The 22,662-nt window shown below is 38.4% G+C and overlaps 1 protein-coding gene across 1 annotated transcript in view; it reads right to left on the bottom strand.

Annotated features, from left to right (window-relative positions):
* The window catches only part of SNX6 (sorting nexin 6), a 60,435-nt gene that overhangs the window by 19,104 nt on the left and 18,669 nt on the right, over nt 1-22,662 (bottom strand). Inside the window, exons 6-9 of the mRNA XM_055309260.1 lie at nt 20,988-21,111; nt 13,921-14,016; nt 11,840-11,945; nt 313-388 (exon numbers count right to left, since the gene is read on the bottom strand). Of these exons, the coding sequence (XP_055165235.1) occupies nt 313-388; nt 11,840-11,945; nt 13,921-14,016; nt 20,988-21,111 (402 nt within the window). The remainder of the gene's footprint in view (nt 1-312; nt 389-11,839; nt 11,946-13,920; nt 14,017-20,987; nt 21,112-22,662) is intronic.

Raw genomic sequence — 22,662 nt, 5'->3', positions numbered from 1 at the left:
AAACTTCAAAACCTAAGAACATTTTGATATGAATTCTCTTCTTGTTCCTTATACACATGTATCAGCAAATTTTCATCAAATAAAACTTTGTAAATGTTAAAATTACATATATTAAAGTCAATTTTTACTTTTCAGATTTAAAATAAAAGAAAGAAATGGTAGAGAAAAAAATGACACTGATCCAAGTTTATAAGAAGCTCATTATTACTGATGTATTTTGAAGAAGATATTCTAAATGCCTCTTGGGTCAAATATTGTGTGCCCAGGCTGCCAACAAAATTTTTACTTAATGTTTTAAATCAAAATCCTTACTTGCATATATCTGTAGAATCCTGAGTTCCTAAAGCATATAATGAAGAACCAATTCTATTGTAATCATCTGCAGCACCTATGGAAAAAAATTTTTAGACTGATTTATTCGATGATTCAAAAATACTTATTGAGCACCTACCTGCCAAAAAATGTGTATGTAGTATGAGATACCTCAAGTCTGGTGAAGGAAATGACAATAGCTATAATAAAATTTGATGAATATTATTTATTTTAATTAAAGATTTTTATTTATTCATTTGACAGAGAGAGTGAGTACAAGCAAGGGGAGAAGCAGGTAGAGGGAGAGGGAGAAGCAGGCTCCTTACTGAGCAGGGAGCCCAATGTGGTGCTTGATTCCAGGACCCTGGGATCATGACCTGAGCTGAAGGCAGACTAAGCCACCCAGGTGCCCCAGATGATTATATTGGAAGTAGGAACAAACTACTTTGGGAGCAGGGGAAACAGATTCCACCTGAGTAAGTTAGGGAAAGATTTATAGACATTATTGAGTGAGTCAGAAATTATAGGAGAAGCAAATCTTTGCAGGCAAAAGGGAGGGGGAGAGCATGGACAAAGGCCAATGAGATATAAAAGAGCACAGTATATTTAGACAGCCTTCTAAGAAGAAGGCACTAGAGGGTACAAAGGGGAAAGGATAGAGTTGAAGATGGAAAAATAGGGATGCCTGGGTGGCTCGGCAGTTGAGTGTCTGTCTTTGGCTCAGGGCATGTTTCCGGGGTCCTGGGATCAAGTCCCACGTCGGGTTCCCTGCATGGAGCCTGCTTCTCCCTGTGCCTGTATCTCTGCCTCTCATGAATGAATAAATAAAATCTTAAAAAAAAAAAAAGAAGATGGAAAAATAAACGAATTGTCTTAGGGGGAGGAAAATGGGTTTTTGTAAGACACGATAAAGTTTGGATTTGATCTTATAGGAATGGGTGTCATTAAACATTTAAAAATAACAGTAGTGGTAAAATCAACTTGTTAAGGATTTAAGATAAAAAATTCTGCCGTCTGGAATAAAGTCTAGAAATGGAGGGACACAGAAGGCAACTGGGTGGGAATGTGTTGTGTCAGGCACTGATGGTCAGGATCAAGATAGCAAAAACAGTGACAGCAGAGAGAAACAAATATAATAGGTAGGATTTACAAACAGGAAACCTGAGGTAGGAAGGAAAATTATGGAGCTTGAAAAGCTAGATGAATGGTGGCATCACCGTTATCCTTGGGTACTAGGAAACAAAGTATTCAACTTCAGCACAATACTTTTCCTAGAGCTCACCCCAGAGGACAACTTGTTGAGAAAACAGCACTCATCTCAGAAAAAGGATAGGATAGTTCAATGGTTAAGAGCATGGACCCGGAACAAAACTGTTTAGGGTTCAATTCCAATTTACCGCAGTTCAATCCCAATCTACGCAACCTTGAGCTTTTCACTTAACCTGCATATGCCTCACTTTCCTCATCTGGAAATGGGGATAATGGTACCAGGTCCATGTAATTACTTGGACTAAATGAGTTAATAAATGTTACTATATACCTGGCACATAGCAAGTATAGTGTTATACAAATGTTTGCTATTATTTTTTTTAAAGATTTTATTCATTTATTTATTCATGAGAGACAGAGAGAGAAAGCGAGGTAGACATAGGCAGAGGAAGAAGCAGGCTCCATGCAGGAAGCCCAATGTGGGACTCGACCCGGGACTCTGGGATCACGCCCTGATCCAAAGGCAGACGCTCAACCCCTGAGCCACCCAGGCGTCCCAATGTTTGCTATTATTAATGAAATCTGAGACATACCTACTTTGTATGGAAATTTCCATTTATGCCAGTAGTATCTTTACAGGATTTTAATGTGTTTATTCTCTAACAAAACAGTAATCTTATGCTGTACAAAGTTACATTCAACAAATAAAGCTGAAATTTGGTGACTCTATTTACTTTTTTTAATTATTCAAAAACAGATCTATCTTGATATTTTTCAAAGAAAAAAAAATTTAAAGTAGGTGTCATACCCAAAACAGGGCTCAAACTCACAACCCTGAGATCAAGAGTTTCATGCTCTACCCAAGTAAGCCAGCCAGTGCCTCAATAAAGAAACTGAATACAAACTTCAGATCTGATTGGTAAACTGTATATGCAAGACTGTTCACTATAATCCTAAAAGTTTAAGTTAAAAAAAAAAACACTTAAAAATCTCACAAAGGGTGAAAATTAATAAGACAGGAAACAACAAATGTTGGAGAGGATATGGAGAAAGGGGAATCCTCTTGCACTGTTGGTGGGAATGTGAACTGGTACAGCCACCCTGGAAAACTGTGTGGAGGTTCCTCAAAGAGTTAAAAATAGATCTGCCCTACGACCCAGCAATTGCACTGCTGGGGATTTATCCCAAAGATACAGAGGCAGTGAAAGGGCAGGACACCTGCACCCCAATGTTTACAGCAGCAATGTCCACAATAGCCAAACTGTGGAAGGAGCCTCAGTGTCCATTGAAAGATGAATGGATAAAGAAGATGTGGTGTACATAAACAATTGAATATTACTCAGCCATTAGAAACGACAAATACCCACCATTTGCTTCAATGTGGATGGAACTGGAGGGTATTATGCTGAGCAAAGTAAGTCAATCGGAGGAAGACAAACATTATATGATCTCATTCATTTGGGGAATATAAAAAATAGTGAAAGGGAATAAAGGGGAAACGGGAGAAAATAAGTGCGAAATATCAGTGAGGGTGAAAGAACATAAGAGACTCCTAACTCTGGGAAAGGAACAACGGGTGGTGGAAAGGGAGGTGGGCAGAGGGTTGGGGTGACTGGGTGACGGGCACTGAGGGGGGCACTTGATGGGATGAGCACTGGGTGTTATGCTATATGTTGGCAAATTGAACTCCAATAAAAATTATACAAAAAAGTATGCTAATAACCAAACTACCTAATAAACAGCCTAACAATATTTGCTAAAAAAAAAAAAAAATCTCACAAAGGTTGAAGCAGCAATCAAAAATGATTTGTGTTTCACATCAAATACATTCATATTTTATACTTAAACTGACCCTGAAATTATTTTTTAAAGCAAGAAATTAAAAAAAAATAATAAAGCAAGAAATTCCTGGATCCTAATGCTATCTGGCTCTGGCCCTAGTACTATATACCCTCCTTAGCTGTTACAGCACGTGATTACAGAAAATAAGCAAAATGCCCTGATTTTATACATCACAGTGATGCTGAAGGCTTAATTTTTCATAGTTCAGATAGCAAGTTCAAGCATCATAAAGAAATAAATTACTTTATAACTTTGTAAAATTGTATGTAATGTACTTGTATGTAGTAATTATAATTTTCTAAATAGGTTCATAATAGTCTTTCTTAAAAGCATTGTTCCATTTGGCCAAATAAAGAAGAATTACTAATATTTTCTTCAGTTTCTTAACAGAGGATTCTCCACCTTTACAGTTCTCTATGTTTCCATGACATGAATACACACCTCTATTACAGGACTGATTACTGTATACTGTAGTTTTTTGCTTATCATGTTTATTTCACCTCAAAACTGGTGAACAGTTAAAAAACTGGTTATTTTTAAGATTTTATTTATTTGAGCGAAAGAGAATGAGCAGGGGAAGGTGCAGAGGGAGCAGACTCTTCACCAAGCAGGAAGCCTGACACAGGGCTTGATCCCAGGATCCTGGGATTATGACCTGAGCTGAAAGCAGATGCTTAACTGATTGAGCTACCCAAGTGCCCCTTTCACCTGCAAAATTATTATTTAATTCAAATTCAATTAATTAACAAATAGTATTAGTTTCAGAGTAGAGTTCAGGGCTTCATCAGTTTTATTTAATACCCAGTGCTCATTACATTATATGCCCTCCTTAATGTCCATCACACAATTAACCCCATCCTCCACCCCTCTCCCCTCTAGCAACCCTCAGCTTGTTTCCTATGATTGAAGAGTCTCTTATGGTTTGTCTCCCTCTCTGATTTAGTCTTACTTTTCCCCTTCTCCCCTATGATCCTGTTTTATTTCTTTTATTTTTTTTTGTTTTCTTAAATTCCACATGTGAGATCATATAATTGCCTTTCTCTGACTGACTTATTTTGCTTAGAATACGCTCTAGTTATATCCACATCATTGCAAATGGCAAGATTTCATTTTTTGAAGGCTGAGTAGTATTCCATTGTATATGTTACCACACTTTTTTTTTTAAGATCTTATTTATTCAGAGACACAGAGAGAGAGGCAGAGACACAGGCAGAGGGAGAAGCAGGCTCCCCATGGGGAGCCCGATGTGGGACTCAATCCAGAAACTCCAGGATCACAACCTGAGCTGAAGGCAGAAGCTCAACCGCTGAGCCACCTAGGCACCCAATTACCACACCTTCTTAATCCATTTATCTGTCAATGGACATCTGGGCTCATTCCATAGTTTGGCTATTGTGGGCACTGCTGCTCTAAACATTGGGGTGCACGTGCCTCTCTGGATCACTACATTTGTATTCTTTGGGTAAATATTTAGTAGCGCAACTGCTGGGTCATTTGGTACCTCTATTTTCAATTTTTTGAGGACCCTCCACATAGTGTGTTACTGACTGCACCAGTTAGCATTCCCAACAGTGTAAGACGGTTGGTTCCCCTTTCTCAGCATCCTCACCAACATCTGTTGTTTCCTGTCTTGTTAATTTTAGCCATTCTGACCTCAATGCAAAATTATTAACTCCTTAAGGGCAAAGACTGTACTTTCTTCATCTTGAAATTTGAGATATGCCAAAGTTTATGAGCTAAATAACTTTAAATGAATTTTAAATAATCAAATCTAAACTTGAGAATATTCCTAATTATTACAACTTACATTGTATATACCATTTCATATTTAGAAAGTTTTTCTTTCTTAAGAGGGTACAGGGGAGGCCTGTGGGCTTGGGCCTGGTCCAGCTGCTACAGTGTGGAGTTCTCCAGGAAGGTAAAGAGGATAAAGCTGGAACCCTGCAGGGTACTCAGTGACTGGGTGTGTAGGGGACATAGTGCAGGTCTTGATGGAGGGACATGGAGATGATGGGCTGGGACAAAGTAGCTCTTAAGAGAGGAGTAAAAGTATGAGATACTTTATCCTTAATGTCATTTTATTTTTTTTATTATTATTTAAATTTATTTATTTATTTGAGAAAGAGAGAGAGAGAGCGAGCGAGCATGAGTGGGAGGTGGGGCAGAGGGGGAGAGAGATGCAGACTCCCCACTGAACAGGGAGTCTGCTATAGGGCTTGATCCCAGGACCCTAGGATCATGACCTGAGCTGAAGGTTTAACGCAGTGAGCCACCCAGGCGCTCCCCCTTAAACAAGGAAACCAACATAAGACCAATTATATGACTTGCCCAAGGCTCTAAGAGCAAATCAGTAATGAATCTAGGAAGGAATTCAAGCTTCCCACACCTTTATAGTTCTTGATTACTGAACATGCAAGTATACATAACTAATTTATTAAAAGAAATCTGCAAAGTGCAAAGATATAAAAAAAACTCTGGGTGGCTCAATTGGTTCTGTGTCTGACTCTTGATTTTGGCTTGGGTCTTGATCCCGGGTTGTGAGATCAAGCCCTGTGACTGGCTCTGCACTGGGCAAGGAACTTGCTTAAGATTCTCTTTCCTAGAGACGACTGGGTGGCTCAGCGGTTGAGCATCTGTCTTTGGCTTGGGGCATGATCTCCGGGTCCCGGGATCAAGTTCCACACTGGGCTCCCAGCATGGAGCCTGCTTCTCCCTGTCTGTGTCTCTGCCTCTCTCTGTCTTTCACAAATAAATAAATAAAATCCCTAAAAAGAAAAAGACTATCTCTTTCCCTTCCCCTTGCCTCTCCCCTTCTAAGATAAATAAATCTTTAAAATACTAATAAATCTTAATCCTCCCAAAAGAATGACACAAGAACAAAAGTTACCAAGCCAGAGGCTTTATTTCCTCCTTTCTGTGATAGCATGTAACAATACTCCAAAATGGAGGTTCTTACTTCTAGGTACCAACTGAATTGTCTCTGCATCAGAGGTTCTGAAACTTATATAGGGACACCTGGGTGGTTCAGCAGTTGAGCGTCTATCTTCGGCTCAGCGTGTGATCCCGGGATCCAGGATGGAGTCCCACATCGGGCTCCTTGAAGGGAGCCTGCTTCTTCCTCTGCCTATGTCTTTGCGTCTCTCTCTCTCTCTCTCTCTCTGTGTCTCTCATGAATAAATAAATAAAATCTCTTAGGGAGAGGGAGAAGCAGGCTCCATGCAAGGGGCCCAATGTGCGACTTGATCCTCAGACTGGGATCATACCCTGAGCTGAAGGCAGACACTCAACCGCTGAGCCACCCAGGTGTCCCTACAAGTAATAGTTTAATAGTTGCACTGGGTAATCTAAAACCATTATCAATGAACTTTTGAACTCCATTACATTTATTATTTTTATTTATTTTTAATTTTAATTTTTTAAAAGTTTTATTTATTGGAGAAAGAGTGTGAGAGAGTGCACAAGCAGGGGGAAGGGGCAGGAGAGGGAGAAGCAGGCTCCCTGCTGAGCAGGGAGATTGATGCAGGGCTCTATCCCAGGACACTGGGATCATGACCAGAGCTGATGGCAGATGCTTAAATGACTGAGCCACCCAGGGGTGGGTATCTATCTATCTATCTATCTATCTATCTATCTATCTATCTATCTATCTATCTAAAAGATTTTATTCATTTATTCATGAGAGAGACACACACACACACACAGAGAGAGAGAGAGAGAGAGAGAGAGAGAGAGACACACACACAGGGACACAAGCAGAGGGAGAAGCAGGCTCCATGCAAGGAGCCCGACGTGGAACTGGATCCCCGGACTCCAGGATCACGCCCTGGGCCAAAGGCAGGCGCCAAACCGCTGAGCCACCCAGGTATCCCCTATCCCTATTTATTTTTTATTTATTTTTATTTTATTTTATTTTTTTAATTTATGATAGTCACAGAGAGAGAGAGAGAGGCAGAGACACAGGCAGAGGGAGAAGCAGGCTCCATGCACCGAGAGCCCGACGTGGGATTCGATCCCGGGTCTCCAGGATCACGCCCTGGGCCAAAGGCAGGCGCCAAACCGCTGTGCCACCCAGGGATCCCTCCTATTTATTTTTTAAAAGATTTCATTTATTTATCTGACAGAGGACATGGCCGGGGGGAGGGCGGAGAGGAGAAGGTCAGAGGGAGAGCCCAATAAGGCTCCATCCCAGGACCCTGAGATTATGACCTGAGCTGAAATCAAGAGTTGGCCGCTTAACCAATTAAGCCACCCAGGTGCCCCTGAACTTTACTACATTTAAACTCCTTTGGTATAAGTAATATTTATCCTAAGAACATAAGGTTGGTTTAACATTTGAAAATCAATCAATACAATTAACCATACTGTAGACTAAAAAGGAAAAATGGTATGATTATCTCAACATTGTAGTTGCAAAAAGAGCGTATGATAAAAATCCAACATTTATTCCTAACTTAAAACAAAACAAAGCAAAGCAAAAACAAAAACCCTCTCAGAAAACTAGTAATTTATAAGAGAATTTTCTCAATTTGATAAAAAGCATCCAGGAAAAACCTATACCAAACACTGCAATTAATGGTTTAAGAATGAATACCTTCCTTATAAGATAAGAAACAAGGCAAAGATGCTTGCTCTTACCACTTCCGTCCACATTGTACTGGAGCTACAGGTACAGCTTTAGTACAATGGGGCAAAGAAAAGAAATAAGTGGAATTTAAATTGGAAAGAAGTATAATTTTTAAAAAAATATTTTATTATTTATTCATGAGAGACAGAGAGAGAGGCAGAGACACAGGCAGAGGAAGAAGTAGTCTCCATGCAGGAAGCCCGATGTGGGACTCAATCCAAGGACCCCAGGATCACGCCCTGAACCAAAGGCAGGCGCTTAACCGCTGAGCCAACCAGGGGTCCCTATAATTGTTTTTATTAGCAGATAATCATCTATGCAGAAAATCCTAAGGAATCTACAAAATAGGAATCTACTGGAACCAATTAGTGAGTTAATTTAGTAAGACTGCAAGATTTAAGATCAATATAGAAAATATACTTCATTTCTACATATTAGAAAAGAACAACTGGAAATCGAAATGCAAAAATTACATCATCTACAACAGCATCAAAAAATAACTGGGGCCCAATCTAACTAAAAGTGTGTAAGATCTGTACAATGAAAGCTATAAAACATCGCTGAGAGAATTTAAGGAAGACCTAACTAAATGGAAAAATAAAATATATTAATGTATCAGAAGACTCAATATTGTTAAGATGTCAACCCTCCCCAAATCGAACTACTGATTCTACACAATCCAGATCAAAATCCCAGACACTGGGCACCTGGGTGGCTCAGTGGTTGAACATCTGCCTTTGGCCCAGGTTGTGATCCCAGAGTCCTGGGATCCAGTCACACATCAGCCTCCCTGCAGGAGCCTGCTTCTCCCTCTGCCTATGTCTCTGCCTCTCTCTGTGTCTCATGAATAAATAAATGAAATCTTAAAAAAAAAAAAAATCCCAGACATCATTTTTGTAGAAAGTGACAAGTTGATTCTAAAATTCACATTTTAATGTAAATGTGAAAATGTAAAGAGCCTAGAGAGGCCAAAACAACTTTTCTAAAGAAGAATAAAGCTAGAGGACTTATATAAGAAAAGATGTTCAACATCGATAGTCACTAGGAAAATGCAAATTAAAACCACAATGATACACCATTACTGACCTAGAATGGCTAAAATGAAAAACAGTGAGTATCCTTCCTGGAAAAGATGTGGAGCAACTGAAACTCTCATGCATGGCGGTAGGAATATACAATGGTACAATCATTTCATTCTGGGAAAAAAATTTGGCAGTTTTTTCAAAAGTTAATTATACACTTATCACTTGACCCAGCCACTCTACTTTTAGGTATTACCCAAAGAAACGAAAGCACATGTCCATACAAAGACTTACATATAAATGGTTCATGTCAGCTTTATTTATAACAGTCTAAAGCTAACAATGATCCAAATGTCCACCAACAGCTGAATGGATAAACAATGTGGTATATCCATACAATAGAATAATACTCAGCAATAAAAATGAATGACCTCTTGATACACACAACATGAATGAATCTCAAAATAACTTTGTTGAATTTTTTTTTTTTAAAGATTTTATTTATTTGTTTGACAGAGGGAAAGAGAGTAAACGCGCGAGAGCACAAGCAGGGGGAATGGGAGAGGAAGTAGAGTCCCTACTGAGCAGGGAGCCAGATGTCGGGCTTGATCCCAGGACACTGGGATCATGATCTGAGCTGAAGGCAGACATTTAAACCAATGGAGCCACCTAAGCGCTCTAATTTTGTTGAATTTAAAAGCCAAATAATAAAGAGTACGTATAGTATGATTCCATTTTTATAAAATTCTAGAAAATGCAAACTAATCTATAGAAATAGAAAGCCCATCAGTGGTTGCCTGGATACAGGCAAAATGGAGGGAATGCAAAGGGCTATATGGAAACTTTTGGTGGTGATGGATATGTTCACTACCTTGATCATAGTGATGATTTTACACATATGCCAAAACTTATCAAATTGTATACTTTGAACACTGCAGCTTACCAAAATCAATTTATACCTCAATAACGCTGCTAAAAAAAAACCATTAGTCTATTTTAAACTTTGAACCAATCTTTTACATACATGATTTTGCAAATCTTCCAAATGTTGACACACTTCATTATACATAAAAAATATCAAAATACCACATTCATATATTATCATCAATCTCTTCAGACAAGTCTTTAGTTATTGGGAAGTAAGTTCATGAGGATAGATAAAAGTTTTCCAAAATTCTAATAACTGCTGGAAAGCTGGACTTTTCTCATTGCCAACAAATACTGTCAGCTGTTTTCCTTAAAAACTGACAGGTTCACTTCATTTTTAAAGAAAATGTCTACCAGGGATCCCTGGGTGGCGCAGCGGTTTGGCGCCTGCCTTTGGCCCAGGGCGCGATCCTGGAGACCCGGGATCGAATCCCACGTCAGGCTCCCGGTGCATGGAGCCTGCTTCTCCCTCTGCCTGTGTCTCTGCCTCTCTCTCTCTCTGTATGACTATCGTAAATAAATTAAAAAAAAAAAAAAAAAAAGAAAATGTCTACCAAATAGTCAAATCTGAATAATCATAGTTTGTCAGTTTTTTCAAGTTCTCTCAAAAAAAAAAAAAAAGCAGCTAATTCAGCTGCAACTTAATCACTAAAATGCTTTTCTAAAGAGAACCATCATACTTTAGTATGCAAAGTGCTTTTTGTATAACTCCTATTTTATCATTCAGTATACAAAAAAGTGAACTCAAGGGAAGTAATTTATTACAATTAATAATTTTTACTGCTTTATCAGACATTCTTTTTTATTTTATTTATTTTCAAAAAAGATCTATTTATTTATTTATTTATTTATTTATTTATGAGAGAGAGAGAGAGAGAGAGAGAGAAAGAGAGAGAATGAGAGAGAGAGGCAGAGACACAGGAGGAGGGAGAAGCAGGCTCCATGCTGGAGTCTGACGTGGGACTCGATCCCAGGACTCTAGGATCGTGCCCTGGGCCAAAGGCAGGTGGTAAACCGCTGAGCCACCCAGGGATCCCCATGACATTCTTTTTTAAAAATATATTTTATTTATTTGTTCAGGAGAGACACACAGAGACACACAGAGAGAGGCAGAGACACAGGCAGAGGGAGAAGCAGGCTCCATGCAGGGGGCCCAAAGTGGGGCTTGATCCTGGGACTCCGGGATCATGCCCTGAGCCAAAGGCAGATGCTCAACCGCTGAGCCACCCAGGCATCCCTAACAATGATACTCTTAATTGAGCAAATTTTTCCTAACTGCAAACACACTGCGGGAAAGAATATAGTGACTATTAACACAATTTGGTGCCACTGCCCTTGATTTTGTGCTAAGGTACCAGTAATTTTATCCACCATGGCCTCTGCATTATCAGTGTAAATGTCAACATGGTGAAAAATACAAAAAGCATCATGGGTTATTATGAAAATAGTTTTGACCTCTCAGACTTGCTAAAAATAAAAAGAACCTGAGGAAAAAAAAAAAAAAAAGAACCTGAGGGTTAAGACTTCATAGACCACAGTTTGAAAACCACTGTTCTACATCAAGATTTTTATTTTTTTTTATTTTTATTTTATTTTTTTTTATTTTTATTTTTTATTTTTTTAAAAATTTTTTTAAAAAATTTATTTATTTATGATAGTCACAGAGGGAGAGAGAGAGAGAGGCAGAGACACAGGCAGAGGGAGAAGCAGGCTCCATGCACCGGGAACCCGATATAGGATTCGATCCCGGGTCTCCAGGATCGCGCCCTGAGCCAAAGGCAGGCGCCAAACCGCTGCGCCACCCAGGGATCCCTACATCAAGATTTTTATAAACTATAACATAATAATTTTATAATTATTCCATTAAAAAAATGTAAGCTTTAACCACAGAGAAAAACCTTACTTTTGTGGGATCTTGTCATCCTATCAGATTTAGCAGATGCATCCTTAACTCGGTTATGATATTCTAAAAGGAATGTTCGTTCATGCTCAAAGAAATCATCTACATCCTATAGGATCAAAAGAAAATACAGTTTTTCACTTATTTGCTTTAGTATAATACATAAATCAATTTACCATTATAATAAAAAATAAAAGATCAGTAAAACAGCACAGCTATCCTCTAATAATCAGATGTTCTAATGATTTTACCAATAAGTTCAGACTTTATACAGACATGCATTTTATTTATCCAGGGAAAATCTGCAATGGTTCTGCAGTTGAAAGCTTAGAGCTCCCCATATAGTTTGTGTTCACATGTTGTAGTCTGAAACGTGTTCTATTTGTGCTCTGTGTCTATAGTCCTGCCTCTTCAACAAATACATTAGTGCCAGAGGAATAATTAATCAATTGCTTTTGAGAAGAAAAAAATTCGATAGACAAGTCCAAAGCCATTTCTCTTGGTCTACTGTGTATTCTGTGAGCCATTCCTGAAGGTTGCCAGGCCTTTGTCATTACAGCCCTCTCTGACTGCTTTGGGGAAACATGGCGAAACTAGCTTTCTGGGAGAAATTATTATATTAACCACTGTCTTTAACCTTTTTTGAAACAAAGGTATACATTAAAAATAAAAATTATGAAAAATACTTTCCTCCTCTCTAAAAGGGCAATCATTTTTTGAAAAAGCACCAGCTGAAACAATGTAATTCAAGATCCACATCAACAGAACACAAGAAAGAAAAGTTAGTACTGGCAAAGTGTCCTTTAAAATCTTTAATTAATGTATACTTATTTTCTTAACTGTTAAAATGGGGATAAAACTCTCCAATTGGTAGAACTGAAGAGTAAATAAAATGTGGATTAACGAACACCACATTGTAAATGTTCAAAAATGTTACTACTTTACCAAAATCATAATCCATACAGTGGTTTACAGTTAATGCTAAGAAAAATGTTCAATATTAGTGCATAAGAAGCACCAAAACGGAAGTGGAGTCCTTATTAGAAAGTAGCCATGAAAAAAAAAAAAGCAAGTAGCCATGGCACATGCATTGTCAACACACCAACTGACCTGTCTCTGAAAAAACAAAGTATAAATCAAATAAATACTACTTCCCACCTAAGTTTTACTGTTGATGTATCTATAAAAACAGGCAATGATGACAAAACAGCATTATTTATCTTTCTTAGTATGTTTGATAATGTAATATAAACATTTTTCTTTCAATGTAAGAGTCTTCCGATAAATCAGTTCTTGTACCATTTTTTAGAACATCATTAAGAACAACTTAGTGTTATTTAATTATTTTTTAATTTTAAATATGCCTTTTTATTTGTTTGTAAGCTCTATGTCCAATATGGAGCTTGAATTCATCACCCTGATATCAAGTCGCATATTCTACCGACTGAGCCAGCCAGGTTCCCCACAACAAGACTAAAACCTCAAAGGAGCCCTTCTAACTCCAGATCTGAAACCAAGTCTGCACCTAACATTTGTAAGGCCAAGGGCAAGTGTACAACTGGAGGTAGCCCCTCTTTGTGCTCTATCCTGCAAGCTCTATAAGGAACCCAGAGAAACCTCATGTGTATGTAAACAGATATTCTATCTTGCACACTGATCTTCTCCCCTGTGCCCTCCCTCTCCTTAGCTATCCATGGTCACCCTGACCACCTATGAGTGCACACACTAGAGGATGAACTCAGGGAACAGATCCACAGAAGAGAAAGACTCAGAAGTAGGCTTCAGATTTGGGCAAGAAAATATGGGGTTCCAGATTCCTAAAGCATGTCTAGTTTGGAGGGAAGGGGTATGTGCTTCAGGTGGGCAAATCCCCTTGGACCTACAGACCTCTCACCTCTGGGAGAAGGAGGTTCTCTAAAGAGTGGAATCCAGGGGAGGGGTCCCAGATTCACAAGCCTAACCATTCTACTGTCCAAACTTCTCTTTTACTCTAATAAAGTCATCTGCACATCTGAAATCTCAATCTATCTTCTTAAAAGATAGATTCTCAAACCAATACCTCTGTTAATCAAATAAAATCTTACCTTTACTCCTGAAACAATTACTCCATCTGCTGATTTAACCATGTTCTTAAAGAAATCTTCAAGTTTCTCTTTCTTATTTTTTCCTCTCACACTCAGCTGAAAGAAAGGTAAACTTAAGTTGGCAATTTTTTAAGATTACAAGTTTGAAAAGTAATGCCTCTTTTATTCTCTGACATCAAAATGGCAAACTCAAAAGGATCCTGGTTTTTAAACTTTAATAAAGTGGCAATTTCATCATGTATATCAGTGACCTTCAAACTTTAGGGCATTAAAGAAGAGGCTGGCTTCACTCCCAAAGATTCAGATTCAGGTGATCTACAATAATGCCCGGATATCTCAAATTTTATATGTGATAATTCCATTGCAAGCAGCATTCTCATCATATAGTTTATATAAAGACAATTAAAATTTTATTATTTATTTTTAAAGATTTTATTTATCTATTCATGAGAGACACAGAATAGATAAATAGATAATAGTCCAGGCAGAGACACAGGCAGAGGGAGAAGCAGGTTCCCTGTGAGGAGCCCAATGCGAGACTTGATCCCAGGACCCCAGATCACGACCTGGGCCGAAGGCAGATGCTCAACCACTGAGCCACCCAGGTGCCTCCCGCCAGGAGTTCTTTTAAAGATGTAAAATTTACTGGAGTATAATACACCATCATATGATTCTGTAAAAGCTTTGAAAATATTTTTATTTTTATTTTTTTATTTTATTTTTTAAATTTTTATTTATTTATGATAGTCACACAGAGAGAAAGAGAGAGGCAGAGACACAGGCAGAGGGAGAAGCAGGCTCCATGCACCGGGAGCCCGACGTGGGATTTGATCCTGGGTCTCCAGGATCGCGCCCTGGGCCAAAGGCAGGCGCTAAACCGCTGCGCCACCCAGGGATCCCAAAGCTTTGAAAATAAATTCTGCAAGTTCTTCACTCTGAACTCATCCAAATATCGTGTCTTGTCCTGTTTTGGGGATCAGCAACTTATAGTATAAGAGACACAAAAGATGACTCTAAATGGCATGAATAGTTATCTAAGGCAAAAGTGAGAAGCAGCTAACTCTTGACTTTACCACTTGTTGCATCAGGGTGTCCCATAAAGGAACATCCCATCTAATTTCCAAATCTACTGCCATGGCTTCAATGTTCACCATTAGGTAAGTGATTCACAAATCATGATCACTGCCCCTAAACCCTTTCCTGAGCCTCAGATCCTATTTCCAATTGCCTATATATCATATCCTTTATATGAAGATTCTACTAAACTCACAACAGACTAAGACAGTATTCATTATAATCTTTTTTTTTTTTTTTTTAAGATTCTATTTATTTATTCATGAGAGACAGAGACAGAGAGAGAGAGAGAGAGAGGCAGAGAGAGAAGCAGGCTCCATGCAGGGAGCCCGATGTGGGACTCGAACCGGGACTCGATCCTGGATCTCCAGGATCACACCCTGGGCTGAAGGCAGCGCTAAACCACTGAGCCACCTGGGCTGCCCCTATTCATTATTATCTAATCTACAAATGTTTCCTTTTCTTGGTTCCCTATTCATGATCCCTTCATCTAACCAGTCTCTCAGAGTCCCACATATTCCCTAAAACCCCACACCTCTTATTAAAAATATTGAAATAGGGGAATCCCTGGGTGGCTCAGCAGTTTAGCGCCTGGCTTTGACCCAGGTGTGATCCTGGGGCCCCGGGATCAAGTCCCACATCAGGCTCCCTGCATGGAGCCTGCTTCTCCCTCTGCCTGTGTCTCTGCCTCTCTCTCTCCTCTGTCTTTCATGAATAAATAAATAAAATCTAAATAAATAAATAAATAAATAAATAAATAAATAAATAAATAAATAAATAAATTGGAATGACTTGACAGGATGAGCCCTGGGTGTTATACTATATGTTGGCAAACTGAATTTATTTATTTTTATTTTTATTTTTTTTTGGCAAACTGAATTTAAATTAAAAATTTTTTAAAAAAGAAAAGTCCTGAAATAATCTACAACTTCTTTTTGTCACTCACAGCTCAAATTCTACCATCCAATGCCTGAAATCTCTTTCTTTCCCACTGTCCTAGTAAAAAAATCTCATTATCTTCTGCCTAATTACTACACTGGACTACTAGTTAACATCTCTCATTTCCTCAATCTAAGCCATTTTGTTGATGATTTCCAAAATCAAATTTTGAGCATCTTCTTTATTCAATAACTTTACAGAGTTTCATAACATTCAGAGATTGAAAGCCTTAGCATGATATTCAAGACTTTCAACAATCTGGTTCAACTTACTTTTCCAACCACCACCCTACCCAACAGAACCTTATGTTCCAAATAGTTCTCAAAAGAAGCCCTGAGCTTTTAGGTTCCTCTGTACCTGAAATGGTATCAATGGTATCTCTCCTCCCACTAAAAATTCTATTCAAACATCATTAAACATCCAAATTAAAACACATCTCTTCACAAAACCCTTCCAAACTGCTTTATCTTTACGCCCCCCAATACACCTTGGGTGTTTTTTTAAACTGCACACAAAAATATATATATATTTATTCATTCATGAAAGACACACAGAGAGAGAGGCAGAGACACAGGCAGAGGGAGAAGCAGGCTTCACGCAGGGAGCCCGACCTGGGACTCGATTCCGGGACTCCAGGATCACGCCCCGGGCGGAAGGCAGGCGCTAAACCACTGAGCCACCCAGGGATTCCCTGCACTTTTAATATTAATTAAATCATTAATTCACTCGTTAAATGAACAATTGCCGAATGTATATTACATCATACACTGTGCTAGGTGTTCAGGATATAAAGATGACTATAAGGTGGTCCTTATTGCTTTTTTTTTTTTTTTTTTTAAGATTGATTTATTTGAGAAAGCAAGCACGAGTCGGGGAAGAGGCAGAAGGAGAGACAATCCCAAGTAGACTTCCCACTGAGCATGGAGCCCAATGTAGGGTTCAATTTCATGACCCTGAGACCAAGACTTGAGCCAAAGTCAAGATTTGGACATTCAACTGACTGAGCCAGCAGTGCCCGAAGGTGGTCCCTACTCTTAGAATAATTTATCTTTCAGAGGAGAGTATGGAGAAACATATGATTAAACATAGGGTGAGTAGTACAATGTTAGAGGAATCCATAGGACACGAGAACACCAAGGGAACTCAATACAAACTTAGGAGATGAGAAAGATAAGACTGGAGGTTGAATGAGCAGACAGGGGCTGTTTTCAATAATTCGGGCACCTAGGTGCCTCAGTCAGTTAAGCATCTGACTCTTGATTTTGGCTCAGGTCATGATCTCAGGGTCAGGAAATCAGCCCCATTTTGGGCTCTGCACTGAGTGTGGAAACTGCTTAATTAAGATTCTCTCTCTCTCTTGACTCTTTTAACTATAGGGAATAAACTGAGGGCTGCTGGAGGGGAGGTGGGTGGGAAAATGGGGTAACTGAGTGATGTGCATAAAGGAGGGCACCTGAACTAATAAGCACTGGGTGTTGTATGCAACTGATGAATCACTAAATCCCACCTCTGAAACTAATCGCAGAATATATGCTAATTAAATTGAATTTAAAATAAAAAAATAAAATTTTTTTTCTCTCTCCTCCCTCCGCCCCTCTGTGTGCACCTGCCGGTTCTCTCTCAAAACAAAGAACCGAAACCAAAAATACCTTTAAAATAATCCAGTCAATGATAAAAGTCAGAACTAATCTTTAGGTCTGATCATAGAAAGAAGTGGACACATTCCTAATATAGTAAGGGAGTATATCAGACAGGATTTGGGGTTTCCCTATTAGGAATAGGGACCAGGAAGAGCAATCAGTAATTTTTAGGGTTATTTGTTTTTTTAAAGATTTTATTTATTTGAGAGAGAGAAAGAGTAAACAGGTGGAGGAGCAGAGGGAGAACAACAAGCAGACTTGATGCTGAGCACAGAGCCTGACATGGGGATTCAATCCTACGACCCTGAGGTCACAACCTGAGCTGAAATCAACAGTCAAACATTTAGGGATCTCTGGGTGGTTCAGTGGTTTAGCGCCTGCCTTTGGCCCAGGACGCGATCCTGGAGTCCTGGGATAGAGTCCCATGTCAGGCTCCTGGCATGGAGCCTGCTTCTCCCTCCTCCTGTGTCTCTACCTCTCTCTCTCTCTCTGTGTCTATCATAAATAAAGAAATAAATCTAAAAAAAAAAAAAAAGGTCAAGCATTTCATCGACTGCACCACTCAGGCGCCTCACTATTGATTAATTGTTATATAATATTTGCAAAACACCTTGTCTTTTTAGAGTTTCTCCAAAACACCATATACTGATATTAAAAGGGTTTATAATGCACTGCACCATTATCTCTATTAAGCATATATTAGTTTGGGAGGAAGAAAAATAAATCTATGTTGATGGGAGAAAACTTATGAAACCTTAAGATTTCTGAAAGCTCTTTAGATAAAGCTCATCTAAACAATTAATAATCATTCACTTATCACCTTAACAAATACTCATTTGACATCTTAATTGTCAGCCACTATTCTAACGTACTAAGGATATAATGTTGAAGAATTAAAGTCTTCTTAGAGCTTCCGTTTTTGGGATAGGGAGACAAATAAATATATAAATTTTAAAAATAGAGATATATATGGAGTGCATGGGTGGTTCAGTTGGTTTAGTGCCTACCTCTTGATTTTGGCTCAGATCATGATCTCAGGGTCCTGGGACTGAGCCCTGAGACAAGATCTGCCCTCAGTGGGGAGTCTGGTTGAGGATTCTCTCCCTTTCCTTCTGCCCCTCCCCCCTGCTCACATCCACATCCACTTATGCTCTCTAAAATAAATAAATAAATCTTTAAAAAATATAGATCTTGGGATCCCTGGGTGGTGCAGCAGTTTGGCGCCTGCCTTTGGCCCAGGGTACGATCCTCGAGACCTGGGATCAAATCCCACATCAGGCTCCTGGTGCATGGAGCCTGCTTCTGCTTCTCCCTCTGCCTATGTCTCTGCTTCTCTGTCTCTCTGTAGGACTATCATAATAAAATAAAAAAAGAAAGAAAGAAAATTAAAAAAATAGATAAAAAATATAGATCTAGAATTTCATATAGCACTAAGGGATTTGTCAATGGGATAAAATATGTGGAACATGAAACTCCTCAAGCACATATAGCCTTGAAATGATAATACCATGCCTCCCTGTATACCAACATGGCTCTACCAATTATTATTATTATTTTTAAAGATTTATTTATTTATTCATGAGAGACACAGAGAGAGAGGGAGAGACAGAGACACAGGCAGAAGGAGAAGCAGGCTTCATGCAGGGAGCCCGACATGGGACTCGATCCCCGGTCTACAGGATCAGGATCAGGCTCTGGGCTGAAGGCGGCACTAAACCGCTGAGCCACCAGGGCTGCCCCTCTACCAATTATTATTATTATTATTACTATTACTTTAAAGATTTATTTATTTATTTATGAATGAATGAATGAATGAATGAATGATAGACACACAGAGAGAGGCAGAGACACAGGAGGAGGGAGAAGCAGGCTCCACGCTGGGAGCCCGACGTGGGACTCGATCCTGGGACTCCAGGATTGCGCCCTGGGCCAAAGGCAGGCGCCAAACCACTGAGTCACCCAGGGATCCCCTCTACCAATTATTATTAAGGTCCTGACCAAGACCACAAATAAGGTTGAGCAAAAATAAACACATAAAGGTAAAAAACTGATGAGCGCATTCTGTACCATGTGTTTTTTGGCAACCCTACTCATGATTTTTAGCTTCTTCTTTTTTTAAGCTTCTTATAATTCATGATATAGCCAGCATTCTTTCTAATTCCTAGTTACAAATGATCATGGGCCAGTATCACATACCACATTATGCTCGTGAAAGTACCCATGCTTAAGTGCTATGTTTCTGTGATCTTGAGTTACTTCATACCCTTCAAAAAAATATGTTCTACTGCTAGACTTAGGACATTCTATTGTCATTGTCCTGTCTATTAAGACCAAACCAGAAGAGCAAATTTATATATTCTTTGATCTTAATGTTGACTTGTAAGCAAACTAGCACTATGACACATCTGTTTTTTGCTAAAATCATGAGTTAATCTTGTCATTCAAATATAAATCCCAAGATCTGTATGACCCACCTTTAAAAATTTTTTTGCCAGTACTATGAATGAAGAAACCTTAAAAGCTCAATAGCATCAATATTTCTATTTCCACTATAACAAAGTTTTCAGGCAGGGCTGGAAGGGAGATTAGGAGCAATCCCACTGAAGGAAGTCAGTTTTATTTTGTTTTGAATAAAGATTGTATTTATTTATTCATGAGAGACACACACACAGAGGCAGAGACACAGACAGAGGGAGAAGCAGGCTCCTCAATGGACTCCTCAGGGAGTCCAATGCGGGACTCAATCCCAGGATCAGATCATGCTCTAAGCTAAAGGCGGATGCTCAACCACTGAGCTACTCAGGCATCACAGGAGGTCAGTTAAACAGATCAAAAGTCAATGATTAACCCAAAAATAATCCGGAATTTGGGCAGCCCAGGTGGTTCAGTGGTTTAGTGTTGCCTTCAGCCCAGGGTGTGATCCTGAAGACCCAGGATCAAGTCCCGTGTTGGGCTCCCTGCATGGAGCTTGCTTCTCCCTCTGCCTGTGTCTCTGCCTCTCTCTCTCTCTCTCTCTCTGTGTCTCTCATGAATAAATAAATAAATAATCTTAAAAAGAAAAAAAAAGATAATCTGGAATTCTTTAGCTCAAATACCTCCCCCTGGGATTTCCCATAAGGCTTCAGAGGACTTCAAAACTCAAATTTAAGAAAACAATCAAGTTGATAACCCTATTTCTTAAGAAGTTCACAATTCAGCATGAAAACCAATGTCCCATGGTAGTGACATGATTTACTCTCATTTCTTCAATGAATCTACTCAAGTTCTATTGAAATACTGTATTACCATTACAAAAGTGTCATTTTAAACTGCCTTGAAAACTAAGAACATTAGAAAAAGGGTCATCTAGCTATTCCCTGCCTTTTCTAATAATTCTAAAAATAAACCTTGATCACTACTTTAATTAATACTCACATCTTGATTATATTCCAAGAAGACGTGGAAATTTAAATCTTTTCTCAAAATAGGATGTGCTGCCACACGACATAGGAACACTTCATGCATTGCAACAGTCTTCTTGAATATTGCCAAATATTCACTAGAAACAATACACAAAATTACAGGTAAAACACTGCACCAACTAGAAAATCATCTGTAACAATTTTTTTTCAACAGATGCTCTGAATTATTCTAAATGCAAAATTAAAGATACAAAGATATAATCCATGTAAACAAAGATTTTATTTGAACTGTTAATAAAATATGTAAAACCCAGCTCTGAAAAGGCTTCATGCTAGTTAATAGTATTTATTATACTTAAATGTTAATATTTTTAGGTTTTATGAACCTTTCTTTTTATGCAAGTTGATGTTAAAGGTGACTACTGGGGTGTTTGTTTTCAGCTCCAGAGAAAGTACACTAAAAATTATTTGATACAATCTTTGTAACTCAATTTCTAAATAATTACAGCATTTAAACACCTTTATATAAAAAAAATTAAAACTCAAACCTCAGTAAACATATTTTCAACATTAATAATTATTTTTATCTAATGACCCCAAACACACAAGAAAAAAGCATACCACAGAGAGACTAATTTTTGTCATTACATTGAAAAACTGTGTTTAAAATATTTTAATATCAGTGAATCACAGCGATCATATTGTAATAGATGTCAGTTTGAAAAAAGAATCACTCAAGGAAAAGGCCCAATATTCTTGCTTCAACTACGTGCAAGGAGGATAAATTTTACATACCAGCAAACCAGCAGGACCAATGTTGGGAGAAGTTTGATCTCTGTGAGGGTAGTCATTCAGTGAAGACAAAAAAGAAGGATGCAGAGGATGGAGGTAGCAGTAGAATAAACCCAAGGTTCTCTGTTATCCAACCCCTAACCAGACCACAAAAGAATCATGATCAGGGCCACTGGAAAACCACAGATTCTTTAATATTAATGTGCTCTGCTAATTTCCAGTTTTCAGTCTTATAACTATAAAAAGTATATATCTCTACTCTCAGACTACTGCTTGCACCCAGCATGGATAAAAATCTTAAAGTATCTGTCACCTTACACTTTTGACAAAAAATATCTACTTTGCTAATTTATCTTGTCAAATGAGCTATTAGCATTCTGAAGAGGAGTCTAGTAGCCGTGTGGATATACGCTTAAAAGCTGAAACTAAGTTGAAGAGGAGAAAAAGAAATGCAAGAAGAGGAGAAATGACCACGGAAAGAATGATGGAGGTGACAATGATGCAAGGGAAGTATTTCCTTGTATAGCTCCCAAAATATAGAAAAACAATACACCGCAATTCTAAAATTACTTCAAATGTCTAATAAAAGGGGGAAGATTTGGTATTTTTAGCAAGTATGCTAAAAATAAAATAGAAATTATCTCAAATTTTTTCAAGGACTTAATACATTTCTAGTATATGTGAAACTACTAATTATTTAATGAAAAACATTTTAAAACTATTTTCATTACTTTGTTCCTATTCTTTTCCCTTCAGCCAGAAGCCAGAGGCAGAAAAAAAGGGCAAAAACAAACACACATCTAAACACACGTATTTAAGGAAAAAAAAAAAAAAAGAAAATATATGCAGAGTTGATCAGTGTATATTTCTATGAGAAACCGCAGTTTCAGTAGTAT

Source organism: Nyctereutes procyonoides, unplaced genomic scaffold (genome assembly GCF_905146905.1).
Source record: "Nyctereutes procyonoides isolate TBG_1078 unplaced genomic scaffold, NYPRO_anot_genome, whole genome shotgun sequence".
NCBI classification, from domain to species: Eukaryota; Metazoa; Chordata; class Mammalia; order Carnivora; family Canidae; genus Nyctereutes; species Nyctereutes procyonoides.
Note: the sequence above shows the minus strand (reverse complement) of the source record. Positions and strands in the feature narration are given on the sequence as shown.